General features: G+C 54.0%; 1 protein-coding gene across 2 annotated transcripts in view; it reads left to right on the top strand.

Moving 5' to 3' along the window:
* Positions 1-2,089: 2,089 nt before the first annotated feature.
* Positions 2,090-12,649, top strand: part of FBLN1 (fibulin 1) — an 80,260-nt gene continuing 69,700 nt past the window's right edge. Inside the window, exon 1 of one of the 2 annotated variants that reach the window (XM_036906591.2) lies at positions 2,090-3,701. In XM_036906591.2, coding sequence (XP_036762486.2) covers positions 2,795-3,701 — 907 coding nt within the window. In that variant the 5' untranslated portion in view covers positions 2,090-2,794. The remainder of the gene's footprint in view (positions 3,702-12,649) is intronic. The other variant, XM_036906592.2, reaches the window with a different exon arrangement.

Genomic DNA, 12,649 nt, shown 5'->3' with positions numbered 1-12,649 from the left:
GATCTCCCAGACAAATGGAGAGCTATTTGTTATCTGGAGAGAGTGCCAGTTGTTCTGCTCCTCTGAGATGGAAGACAGCTGAACTGTCACAATGGAACATAATGAATGACTTCCTGCTTGGAGCAGAACCCAAGGGGTGTGTGTCGTCTTGCCGGGACCCGGGGTTCAGATGGTGGGAGGCTTCCTAGGTCCCTAAATCCTCCCATGGGAACCCTCTGAAGATCAGTTCCATCTTCTGCAAACTACAAGCAAATGTGCCGCTCAGGAAGTATCTTGACTCTTACATAAAGACCCAGAAGAAATGGTTAGACCTTAGTGCCAGAAAGAACTTTGTCCCTCCTGATAAGGTGGTGCACTTTCTTTGGTCAGAAAACAGGAACTGTATAAGGGATCATAATTTGATTTTTACTTTGGTTGCCAAGGAACTCAGGGTCAAGTTTAGGTACAGGAATTATATCACTCCAGGTTTCTGCATAATTATTTCTCCTTGTCTCAACTGTTTCCTAAAAATAAATGAAAAATAACCACATCTTCACTAGTCAAACACAACCTCCACTTTCATTTAGTTCCCTTTTAATCTTCAGCTACATGGATATAGCTTTTGCGGTCATGATTGCAGTATGGACCTATATACTCACACTCAAATTTTGTTTTTTGTTTCTTCTTTTTTTACATAATCCTTTTATGTTCACAAAGATCCTATTTGTATTTGGGCTTTTTCAACAATAGCACAATATTCCACTGAATCACTGAATATCATGGAGTCAAATCTAATCATACATACCATAAATAGGCTATCGTTGGACACTGCATGTAACTTTTCTTTATTTGCACTATAATAAACAATTCTGTTATTACAAAAAGAAGTGAGTAAAGGTTATGAAAGAAGTCACAAAAGAAGAAATACAAATGGCTAAGACGCACATGAAAAATGTCCAACCTCTGTGATGTCAGATGATGATTAATGATACATTGAAACAAGACGCCCATTTCTTTTGCCTTGTGGAAATAGCCCAGATTAAACAAAGATGTTACTCAATGAGGGAGAGGAGGTGGTTTCTGTCTTTCTCCAAGAATGTGAATAAGTCCATTTCTGGGTGTAGCTGTTCTCTTGCAGTGCACCCATACCAGGAGCTGGGCCTAGAACACACTGGGCTCACTGCAGCATGATTTATAACTGCTCCCCTGACCCCCAAATTTAAATGACCTAAATGTCCCATAATAGGAGAGTGGTTAAGTAAACATGTATACACCTTTCATAATTTTCACTCACTAGATGTGCAATGAAGATATTAAATAAGATAGGGAAATGTTTATGCTAGTGTCCAGTGGGAAACAGAATACTTGATACAAGTTACTCTCAGACAAGCTCATGACAGGGAGTCAGACAACCTAGATCCAATCCCAGTGCTGCCAATCACTAGTCCTGAGAATATGACCAGTGATCTTGCCTTTCTGAGCCTCGATTTTCTCATCTACATAATGGGGGTACTGAAGCTTCCCATGGCAGTTGTGGGAATTAATGAAATAATATACTGTGCACACACTACACCATCTCTGAACTCTAAACTCCTTCCAGGGCATCCTTATTCTCACAGGGCTTAAAAAATTAACTTAATACTAAAGCACCAGTGAGTCTCCAAGTCAGAATTCCCCACCCACCCTGTTCGACTGCCTGCAGGAACTACCCACTGCTCTGCCACCCCACGCCATCCCGTCAAAGTGGGCCAGAGCATTTTCCTGCACTGCCCAGGGTCTCTGGTGCTTCCATGCCCTTGCAGATACTATTCCTTCTGCCCAGGAAACCCTTCCCACCATCTGCTCATCTTTCAAGGGCCAGTCTCATGTCACCGCTTCTGGGAAGCCTAGAGAATCTTGGACACAGTTAGCAAGTGGGTCCCTTTTATGAGCTTTCCTGGGCTGTCCACAAACCTCAGACTTACAAGGCATCCTTTGGGAAACAAATTTTTTGTCTTTTTGTTTTTGATTTTAAAGTCTAACATTCATTCAGAAAAGGGCACATGTAAGTGAACAGTTTAATAAATTTTCACAAACTGAACCCAACCTTGTAACCAATACCCAGATTAAAAAAACAGATCTTAACCACTAAGCCCCCAGAAAGCTCTCTTGTGTCCCCTCCAGTCACTAATGCACCCCAAGGCCCATCACTCTTCTGACTTCTAAGCTGTTCTTGTCCTTCATGGAGATGGAATAACGCAGCATGCCCTTTAAGGTCCGGCTCTGTTGTCCCTTGTGACTGTGAGAGCTCTTGTGGGGTGACCACAAGGCCCTGCAAATCAGAGCAGCTGGAGGTGAGCAGAGCCATGACTTCCGGCCTCTCTGCAGGCAGCCCCAACAAGCCTTTTTTGTTGCAGGGTGAATCGTGCAGCATTAACCTTACAGAGCTGTGGCGGGCTCCTAGTCTGACACCCCCACCATGTTTCCCTCTAGGGCTGGTGACCGTTGGGCAATTTCTAATTGGAAACTATTAGGATTAGCACTGCCACGACCACTCCGTGCCTCACTTCTGGTGCCCGCAGACACACAGGGAGGCATATCTGCCAGGCATAAGCCTGAGAGTGGGATTGCTGGGCCAGGGGACCCCACGTTCAGCTGAGAGGTGTTTTCTGTGGGTCCCATCCCAGGGCTCTGTTTCTCCCCCTTCACGAGTCTCACTTTTCTTTCTTTTTTTAAATTTAGGTATCATTGATATACAATCACATGAGCAACACTGTGGTTCCTACATTCCCCCCATTATCAATGACTTTTCTTTCTTTTAAAAATAAATCTGTTTATGGTTCCAACAGACGGATCCATCCTCAGGAACCACCAACTGGTCGCTGCCATGAATTCCTACACAAAGAAGTGGCTTCTGCAGGCCCAGCGAAGGCTGCTTCCTCTCCGGGAAACGCATCTTTTCCTTTGGACTTTGGTGTCCCGGGTTCCTCACTTTTCGCCGGAGTTGGGATGTAGGTTCGGTCTGTCTGCCGCGCCCGACTGGCGGTCCCCGGACGGCAGAGCCGGTCCCAGCCCGCGACTGCCTGGGGTCAGCAGGGACCCGCAGACCCCGACGCTCCGCGCGCAGGGCGCGCAAGGCTGGACCGGGCGGAGCGCGGCAGCAGGGCTTTGCTCGCGGGCCGCGTCCCACGGGGAGCGCCCCCAGCGGGCGGGCGTCAGGGTCTGCCCGTATCGGCCCCCCGACTCTCCCCGAGGGCGCCTCCGGCCCCCCGAGGCTTCCGGCGGCGCTGGGCTTCGGTGCCGAGCCCGCCCCTCGGGCCGGCGCGCGGAGGGGCTCGGGTTTCCCTCGCGCTGGGGCGGGGGCGCGCTGCCAGGATGTGTCCCCACTCCGGCCCCCGCCGGCGGGAAGCCGGGGTCCCTGCCCCCCGCGCCGCCGCGGGCCTGTGCGCCCCTCGGGGCGGTGACGTGCGCAGCCGTCCGGGAGGGGGACGGGCGGCCCCGCGGCCCCGCCCCGCCCCCGCCGCGCCCTCCTCTGGGCGGGATAATTGAACGGCGCGGCCGGGGCCCCGCGTTGCCTGCCGAGGCCCGGCCCGAGCGTGGAGCCCGCGCCGCCGCCGCGCCCCGAGCCCAGCAGCCGCCGCGCCTTTGTCCGCCGCCGCCGCCCATGGAGCGCGCCCCGCCGTCGCGCCGGCTCTCGCTGACGCTGCTGCTGCTCGGCGGCCTCTCGCTGCTGGCGGCCCCAGGTAGGGGCCTCCCCTCCCGCCCGGCCGCGCGGCCGCGAGTTCCCCGAGTCCCGGGGCTGCCCCCGCGCCGGCCCGCGCCGAGCGAGCCGCGCCCCGCCGGGGCTGGCGACCTTTCCTCCCCTCACCCGCCCTGGCCCGGGGCCTAGGCGCCTCCGTGACTTGGGGCGTTTGTTTTAAAGATGCTCTCCCCCAGCCCCCCGCCACATCCTCCCGCAGGCCCCCTCGCGCCCGCCCAGCCGAGCAGGGCCCCGCTCCCGGAGCGCCCTGGGCACGGCCGCTCTCCCTGCCCCCTGCCCCCACCTCCACCCCGCGTGGGACTTGGCGTACCCGGCTCGCTGGCGAGAAAACTCAGACTGGAAACAGGAATTTACCCAGAGACAAAACCGGTCATGGGTAGGGGGTGGACACGAAGGAATCAGAAAGGAAGGGAGTGGGTCTGCCGTTTCCAGGTTTGATAGCTGTGTGTGGGGAGACCCCTGCCTGCCCTCCCGGGCGGGACGCAGGCCGGACAGGTTTTGCCAGTTTCCAGCCTCAGCTGCAGCTGGGCACAGGGCACTTCTAAAGCCACCCACTCCCTGGCAAGACTGCTGGAGCCTCTACTAGCAGATCCCTGGCACAGAGCCACAACCCCGGGATTGACAGCACTAGGGTGACCCAGCTGTGCCCTTCTTTCTCCCTGAATCCTCAAGGCCTAGCTCTGGGGTGACCACGAGGCCCTGCCGATCAGAGCAGAGCCATGGCCTCTGACCTCTCTGCTGACCCTGGCTCAGCAGTCATTAGCCAGGCCCGCCTTCTGGGGGCTTTGTTCAGACAACAGCCACTACTGCCCTTGGAATCCCAGATCCTTTATCTCTGTCTTAGTTTAGTTTCTTTTAAACTCTTTGGTGACCACCCTTCTCCTTGGTCAAAGGTCACTTGGGAGAGGCTGGGGGACTGGGGGAGGGCCCTGCAGAGGTTTCTTGGTTCCCTCGCTGCAGCAGACATGGCTCCATCCTGGGCATGTCTTAGGGGATATTGTGGGGCAGATGGCATAGATGGCACAGAGAGGTACAGGGCTTAGTGTTGGCGGCAAGAGCCATCCTGGTTCCCCAGGCTCACAGGAGGCTTCTGGAAGGTGACGGTCCTTGGGCAGGAGCTGGTCAGGTGGGCAGAGGAGGAAGGCCATTCAGGTGACCACTGGCTGGAGTGGGAACCCAGAGTGGGACACAGACTGGGGACCCCGGGAGACTCCTGTTGGAAATGGAAACCCCTCTGTATTTTACTGGTGAGGAAGGAAGCCCAGAGAAGGCCTAGTTGAACTCTCCTGCGCCTGAGTCCCCAGAACCTCCGTCTCCCGTCGTTCCTGCCTCTGTGTGAGAAGGTTCCCCACAGCCTGGCAGTGTCTGCCTTTAAAGGAACGCCCGGGACTGGCTAGGCCAGCCCTGACTGATGGTTTACAACAGGCCTCATAGAGAAGATACTAACTTAAAGCATTAAAAAAAGCCTCTTAATCGCACACTGTGGTGTGAACACCTTGATTACCTGTGGCCTTTTGTTTCTTCTGGGAAAGTCCCTCTTTTGAGTTGCGTCAAGTTTGCTAGGGTTTGGGGAGAGGGAATGAGGCCTGCTTGGTTCCTTTCGAGGCTGCTGGCTCGGAAGCTGCAAGTTTCCCTGAAGCCCTGTGAGGCTGCAGGTGACACGGTTCCCACCCTCCAGAGAGCTGTGGGGTCCACAAGGAAATGTGCATTTAAAAAACGATGATGGAAAAAGCCTTCAGGGGGGATCCCTTGGGTAGTCTGCTGAAACTCAGTCTGGTGACCCAGCCCCCGAAATGCAGAAAGGCGCTGACCTTCCGTCCCAAGGGGTCTGTTGAGGGTCTGTTGCCCTGTTGGGCTTTACAGATAAGTGGGGGTGGGAGGGAGCGAAGAGGAGTGTGTTGGGAAAAACGATTGTGTTTTCTCCAAGATTTTCTTGGCCTCTGGCTCCAACGGGCAGGGTTTCCGACTGATTACAGAGAAAAGTCGCCGGCAGGGAGAACAAAGGGGAGAAAGGACTTGGCCTGCAAACATGTGGCCTGCGCTGTGCTTCTGGAAGCTTCCCAGTCCAGTGTGGGGGACAGACTGGCCCAGGAGGCCTGCAGGGTTGACGGATGCATAAGTTTGAGACTTCGGGTGCCTCAGGGACAGTGCCAGGACCTCTGCTTTGGGGCCCATGCCCTCTCCTGGCGCGGCATGTCCCCTGCTGGACTGTGGAGTGTGGGGCGGGTGGAGGGGCAAGCACATGGCTCACTGCTCTGTGGGTTCTGGCTGGCTGCTGCGGGCTTTTGTGGGACTGAAAACAAATTTGCTTATCATCCCTCTGAAAAAGTCCGTGGGATGGTTGGTGGTGTTCTCTTGTAAAACGGAGAGAATGGAACCTCCTCCTTTGGCTGCCTTCAGGACTGGGAGAGGGAACAGGGGGATGGACAATACCTGTGGTTAACTGTTATCCTCTGTTATTTGTGCTCTCCCTTTCCTAGGGTCAGACAGGATCCTTTTCCTCCAGATTGCTCTGAAAGTTCTACCTAATACTGAATTTCTCTCGCTAGGAGATAGGCAAGAGGCCCAACAGGGCCACAGGGCCGGCAGCTGTTGAGCACCAAGGCTGTGTTGGTATAGGCTGTGCAAAGTGGCCTCAGCTGGTCTCCTTAGGCATTTGGTCATTTGTGCCCTGAATATCTGCTGAGGGGTGGCTCTGTGTCAGACCTTGTTCAAGGTCTTGAGGATATGACAGGGAAGAAGAGAGACCTGGCCCTTCCTCCACGGGCCTCACTCATTCTTCCAACAACCCTATGAAGCAGGTACTGTTATTATTTCCATCCGACAGATGTGTAAACTAAGGCCCAGAATAGTTAAGCCACTTGCTCAGTAGTGAATAGAGGGCCGGGATGTGGGACCCCGTGTTCCTGATCACTTGACTGTCTTGCCTTAAACTTAACGAGGGGACATAAAAACGGACTGGGGAGTACTTTAATCCCGTAAAGGAGTGGTAGGTGCGTGCACAAGAGAGGTCTTTAGGAAGAACAAGTGTTGTCCACACACGGGGGGACCACAGAAGTGGGAGCCACAGCATGGGGCCTTGAGAGGCTTGCAGCTGGCCCGACAGAAAGTGACCCCTGAGGTGACAGCCTCTGCCTGGGCTGAGGTTTGTGGGTGAGCCCATCCTGTGATAGGGGCAGTGGTCATGCTGGGGCCTGCTTGCTGGGGCGTCCAGCTGGGGTCTGGCCTTGGGCCTGCCTGAGTCAGGCCCTCCTTGCTGCCATCTGGGTGAGGGTCCTGAGGACCCAGGTCAGGGTGCCCCTCCCTCTGCAGGGAGAGGTGGTGCACCGCTGGCTCTGGCTGCAGGATGCTAGAAGAGGTCTGGAGCTGTCTGCAGGGTGGAGAGAGTCACCTCTTTCCTGGCACATCTATGGAAGAAAGTGCTCTTGGCCGTCCAGGGTCCCAGACACAGTAGGGTGGGCTCCGCCTCTGAAGAGGACGGCCCTGGAAGTTGTTGAGGTCGCCTTCCTGCTTCATCTGTCAGGACACTGCCCCGGGCCTTGCCAGGTGATCCTGCCAGAGGGCTGGGCCCACGTAGCTAGTGCCAGGAGCCTGGAGACCGGATTCTTGCCCAGCTCTGTCATTGCCTTCCAACAGGCCCAGAGCTTCCTTTTCCCCGAGGGAAGGCTTTGTGATGTGGCTGTTAACTACGCTGCCCACTTGAGGCCAGTCGAAGGGGATGCCACTTGGATGGGGGTCTGGGCCCTCTGGGTCCCTACACCTCCTGGTTGGTAGCAGAGAGGTAAAACCAAACCAGCCTTGTGGTCCAGTGGGGCCCCCAAGGAGAATCTGGGAAGAAATGGTTTGTCTATCAAGAAACCACACATCTGCAAAGAAAATTTTTTTATTAAACTGTCATTGATATACAATCTTATGAAGGTTTCACCTGAACAACATGTGGTTTCAACACTCAGCCATATTATCAAGCACCCCCCCACCCCATTGCAGTCACTGTCCGTCAGCTTAGTCAGACGACTCCGTGCTGCACTGCCCTCCCCGTGACCTACCTATGTTGTGTGTGCTAATCACAATGCCCCTTAGACCCCTTCTCCCTCCCCATCCCTTTTGGTAACTGCCAGTTGCTTCTTGGAGTCTGTGAGTTTGCTCCTGTTTTCTTTCTTTTGTTTTACTTTATTTTTATACTCCACAAACGAATGAAGTCATTCGAGTACACTCTTTTTATAGGTGGGGAAACTGAGGCCCAGAACGGGGAAGTGGCTGTTTTTCAGTTCTATTTAGCAGAAGTTTCCTGAGCATGTCCCGTGAACCTGGCCTGGCCCTGAGGAGCCATTTGTCATGCATCCATCACATGTCAGGTTGTCCGTGCATTTACCCAACAGCGCTGGCTGGGGAGTCAGTCCTGGACTAGGCCCCCAGGACCCAGGGAAGGCGAGGTCCCTGCCCCAAGGAGCATGCTGCGTGAGTTCACTGTGGCTCTGGATCAAATTACTGTAAACCGAATGGCTTAAAACAACAGAAATGTATCCTCACCATTCCGGAAGCCAGTCAGGTATCAAGGTGTCACCAGGCTTCGCTCCCTCTGAAGCCTCTAGAGGAGAATCTGCCCTTACCTATCCCAGCTCCTGGCATTCCCGGGCTGGTGGCCTCATCCCTCAGATGTCACCCTCTGTCTTCATCTGAGATGTGACAGGCCAGGAGTCATCTGTGAGAAGGCTTGGGGAGACCATTAGGGCAAAGGGAACAGCTGGCCTAAAGGACCCCAGGTGGGCCTAGGTGTATTGGGGTGCCTGGAGGAAGGCGCGTACTTTGGGGCAAGAGTAAAGGGAGAGGGGTGGAGGGTGCCTGACAGGGCGGCCAAGATGGGAGAGGCCAATGCAGGGCCCTAAGAATTAGGGTGCAGACTGTGGATTTTATCCTATGTGCACTGGGAAGCCATGGAGGACTTACATGGGGGGTGGCATTATTTAACTTATATTTCTAGAAGTCACTCGACTGTGGCATGGTGCATAGCTTATAGGCAGACAAGAAATGCGGCAGAATCAGTCAGCCTAAAGGCTCCCTCAGGGTTCAGGGCTAAAGATGCCCTGGACAGGCTGGCAGTTAGAGTGGACAGGATTTGGCCAGGGATTAGGTGTAGAGGGTGAGGGAGAAGGAATAACTCGGGCTGACTCCTTATTTTGGCACAAGCAGCTAGCTGGATGGTGACTGCCAATTACGGGTCTGGGCTTGGGTGAGATCAGGCTGCAGATTGGGCATCGCAGCCTGTAGATGAGGCTGGAGGAGGCCACCCAGGGAGATGAGATGGTGAGTGGGTACAAGGGGCCACGGGACTGAGCCCTGCCTGGCAGTTTGAGGACAGAGATGCAGCAAGGTAGCTCACCTGCTCAGGGGGTGCCCAGAGCCCTGGATGGTAGCTGGGACATGGCCAGGACTGATTTTTAGATGGGAGCTATAGTGTTTTTATGCTAATGGGCTGAGCTGCTATTTTTCTTGAACCTGTTTTTCCTTTTGGATCATGACACCTGCTGCAGTATAATGTCCTGGAAGTTTTGCTACGTCCCTAATTCTTATGTTGACCTAAGCCTTTAAGACCTCTGTCTACAACCCACTCCACACAGCTCCCGTCATCCCACCCATCCTCTATTAATGGGGGTGTGAGGACACCGAGGCGCAGAGAGGCCAAGTAGTGTGCCTGCGGCACACAGCTGTTAAGTGGCCCCACCAGGACTTGAATCTGGGCAGCTTGGTCTCACCTTGTATTCTTATGCAGGACATGAACTGCCTTACCTATCTTTCCTATAGAAAGGTCTTGATTTCTCTAAGTCCAGCTTTAGGGGGAAGCCAGTTTCCTTTGGCCGTTTAGAGTGGGTGGGTGTGAGGTTTAGCGGCAGAGCCAGGCGCTGAGGCCACCCCTGTGTTTGCTCTGTGGCCTCAGGCAACTGGCTTAATCTGTCCCTGCTCCTCTGTTTCACCGAGTGGCTAGGATTACATGAGATCATTTGTTCACTGATTCTTCCAGACATTTATTGAGTGCCTGCTCTGGGCAGGCACAGGGCAGGGTGCAGAATGAGACAGAGCCTGTCCCAGCCCCTGTGGCACTAAGTACACATATGGTTAATCATTTGTGCTAAGTACTGGGATATCCAGGGCACAAAGGGATCATGCAGGGAAGGAAGTGGGACTGCCGTGTGTGTGTGTGTGTGTGTGTGTGTGTGTGTGTGTGTGTGTGTGTGTGTCATGGTGGCTGTTAGGGAGGACTTCCTGGAGGAGGAGGTCTTTGAACTGGTGTGGGCGTGAACGAGCTAGCCCGAGGACAGGAGTGGACCCAGACCACCCAGCCTGTGAAACTCCCACTTCCAAAGGCCAGGTGCAGAGGACACATAGCAGGTGGCAGAAAGTTGAAAGGGAAACCAGGAGACATGGGTCCTGCAGGGTGGGATGCTGTGGGGATGTCTCTTGCCGTCTCCTGCTGGCTGGTTCTGTCTGGGTGCTGGTGCGTGGGAGTGTGAGGAGCAGGCAGCCCAGTGGGGGACAGTGCCTGCAGCCTAAGAGCAGATTTCAGCACTACTGCTTCCCCCTGGGTGGCCTTGAAGGGGAGACCTGCAAAGGAGGCTGAGGCACTGGGCTGCAGCCATGTGACAATTGCCTGAAGTCTCCCTGGGCTATTTCCTGTCCTCAGGCCAGGGCCTGCACATGGAAGGGGCCTAAAGGGGCATTTTGAAAATATAGATAAGTTAGAACAGACGGCCACGGGCACAGGCCCTGGAGGGGGGCCCCCAGCCGGGGAGAGCCGAGTGGTGCGTGGTTCTGCTGGGTGGGGATTTCCCATTGGCATCTCCTTGGCTGGAATCTTGCTGCATTTCAGGCTCCCAGTTGGGCAGGTTCTGGACATCATGGATCGCTTCCAACTTCTTCCTGCAGCTTTAGGTAGTGCTGTGCAGCGTAAGCCTTGCAGGGTGGCATTCAGGAAACCCACGGGACACGCTAGGACCCCACTCGCATTCTGCAATACCCAGGCCCCTCAGCTGCCTCTGAGGTTTAAGCTTGAGCAGAGGAAATGAAGAGACTTGACTTGTCAGCTAGCTTCTGAGGACACACTTCCCCACTTCTCATTTATGTACAGATGCTTGTTAACTTTTTATTTTGCTAAACGAGGATATTAAAATATACAACAGAGACCCAACCAACCACCATCTCAGATCTCTCCATTTCATATACGTAAAGGGCATTTTAATGTCCCACATTTTGGAAGGACAAGGTCTCAGAATAAAAGGCTTTTACGTGGGATCAGACGGCTTTGTGGGAAAGTGCCACAGTCATTTCTTTTCTTCCTAATTTTGTTGCAGTGCAGTGGAAATTTTGTCAAACCAGTGTCCGTACATGAGGTGGACTTTGGAAAGCTTTTGCTTAACTCTACTTCAGCTCCTCTGCCCAGTTTACAGATGAGGAAATTGAGGCTTGGACTTGCCCCAGGTAGCAACATTCTTGGTGGTGGAGTAATGCCAGACCCACAGCCTCTGGGCTCCAGCCCTGGGCCTGTTCCAGTTCAGCTCCTCCCCGCGAGCTGTTGCACACTAGCTGTTGCATAGGAGTGGCTCCCAGACCAATCAGGTATTGCCCAAAGTCCATGTGACATTTATAGCTGACATTCTGGAAGTTTCTACCCAAGCAGCAGTGCAGAATCCCTCCACCAATGGCCATCTGGCCTCTATAGTCTTGGGAGGAGCATATGTGCATATCTTTGCCAGTTGGCAAGAACACGTGCTTCTCCAGACCATGAGCCTCAGCGTACCTCAGGACACATAGCACGCCCTTGGCATCCATCAAAGTCACTGTCTTTCACGGTCTGCACTGTAATCTTTACAAAGGCTTAATTCACCTGCAAGAAATCTAGCTGCTGTTGTGGGTGACAAATGGTATCTGATATCTGGGAACCAAGTTGTCTCTGTCCACCTGCCCACAGGTGACTTCAGGCAGGTGTATCTCTTTCCTGAAGAGAGGAGACGTGGTGGGGTGTGGCCCTCTGGCAACTGTTGCCCGAGAGAGCGTGTGATTCTTATGAAAGGAATCTTCTCCCATAATGATGCGACAGCTCCTGCATTTATTTTATTTTGAAGATTCTATTTCTTCCGTGGTCAGGTACCGATTTAAGCTGTCTGGATTATCTCATTCATCTCCCATCGGACAGTGGGAGAGAAGCGGCTCTGAGGTGGAGCCGGGTTTGGGGCTAGGCAGTTTTACCCCACAACCCTGCCTGCCCTTGAACCATCAGGGTCAAAGGCTAGAAAGGTCTGGCAGGAGAGTTTCTTTTTGGTTTCTGCTCCGTGTTATGTTTTGTGGATCTGATCCACACAGATTACAGGAACCAGAGATTAAAACTGTGTTTAGATAAAGCTTCTCAGAAGAGCGAATTGATCTGAGAGAGACGACTGCAGGCTGGCCCGAGGCCCCACTTCTGCCATAAGAGAGGCCACACCCGGCGATGGCCGTGGGCGGGCGGCCAGCATGGGGTCACCTGAAGCAATTCCGTAGATGTTGGCATCGCCCCCTGGGGTCGGGGATAGAAGCAGTGGTGGCCTCGTTTGCTGTGAGTTGCTTTCCTGATGTGGTTTAGGACATGCGGTGGGCTCTGTGCATGGGGTATTGGTTGCTTTTGTGCCCATCTGGGGTACTGCCAGTTGGAGGGGTCTGTGACTGTGGGGGGGCCTGGGGTGGGATGCCATCGGTTACAGTGAAACCCTTGGTACCAGTGATATGTAGTGTCAGGGGTGTCCCCAGTTCTCTTCTTGCCCCCACCCACCCCTGGCTCAGCTGTGTGTCCAGTGGCACAATGAGGCCATCGCCCGGGAATGCCCCTTGCTCCCCCCTTCCACTGACACTGGTGAGTTCCTACTGTGTGTGGTCGAGGGAGGTCACGCTGGAAAGGGAGCA

Source organism: Manis pentadactyla, chromosome 10 (genome assembly GCF_030020395.1).
Source record: "Manis pentadactyla isolate mManPen7 chromosome 10, mManPen7.hap1, whole genome shotgun sequence".
NCBI classification, from domain to species: Eukaryota; Metazoa; Chordata; class Mammalia; order Pholidota; family Manidae; genus Manis; species Manis pentadactyla.
This window is presented reverse-complemented; position numbering and strand designations above follow the sequence as displayed.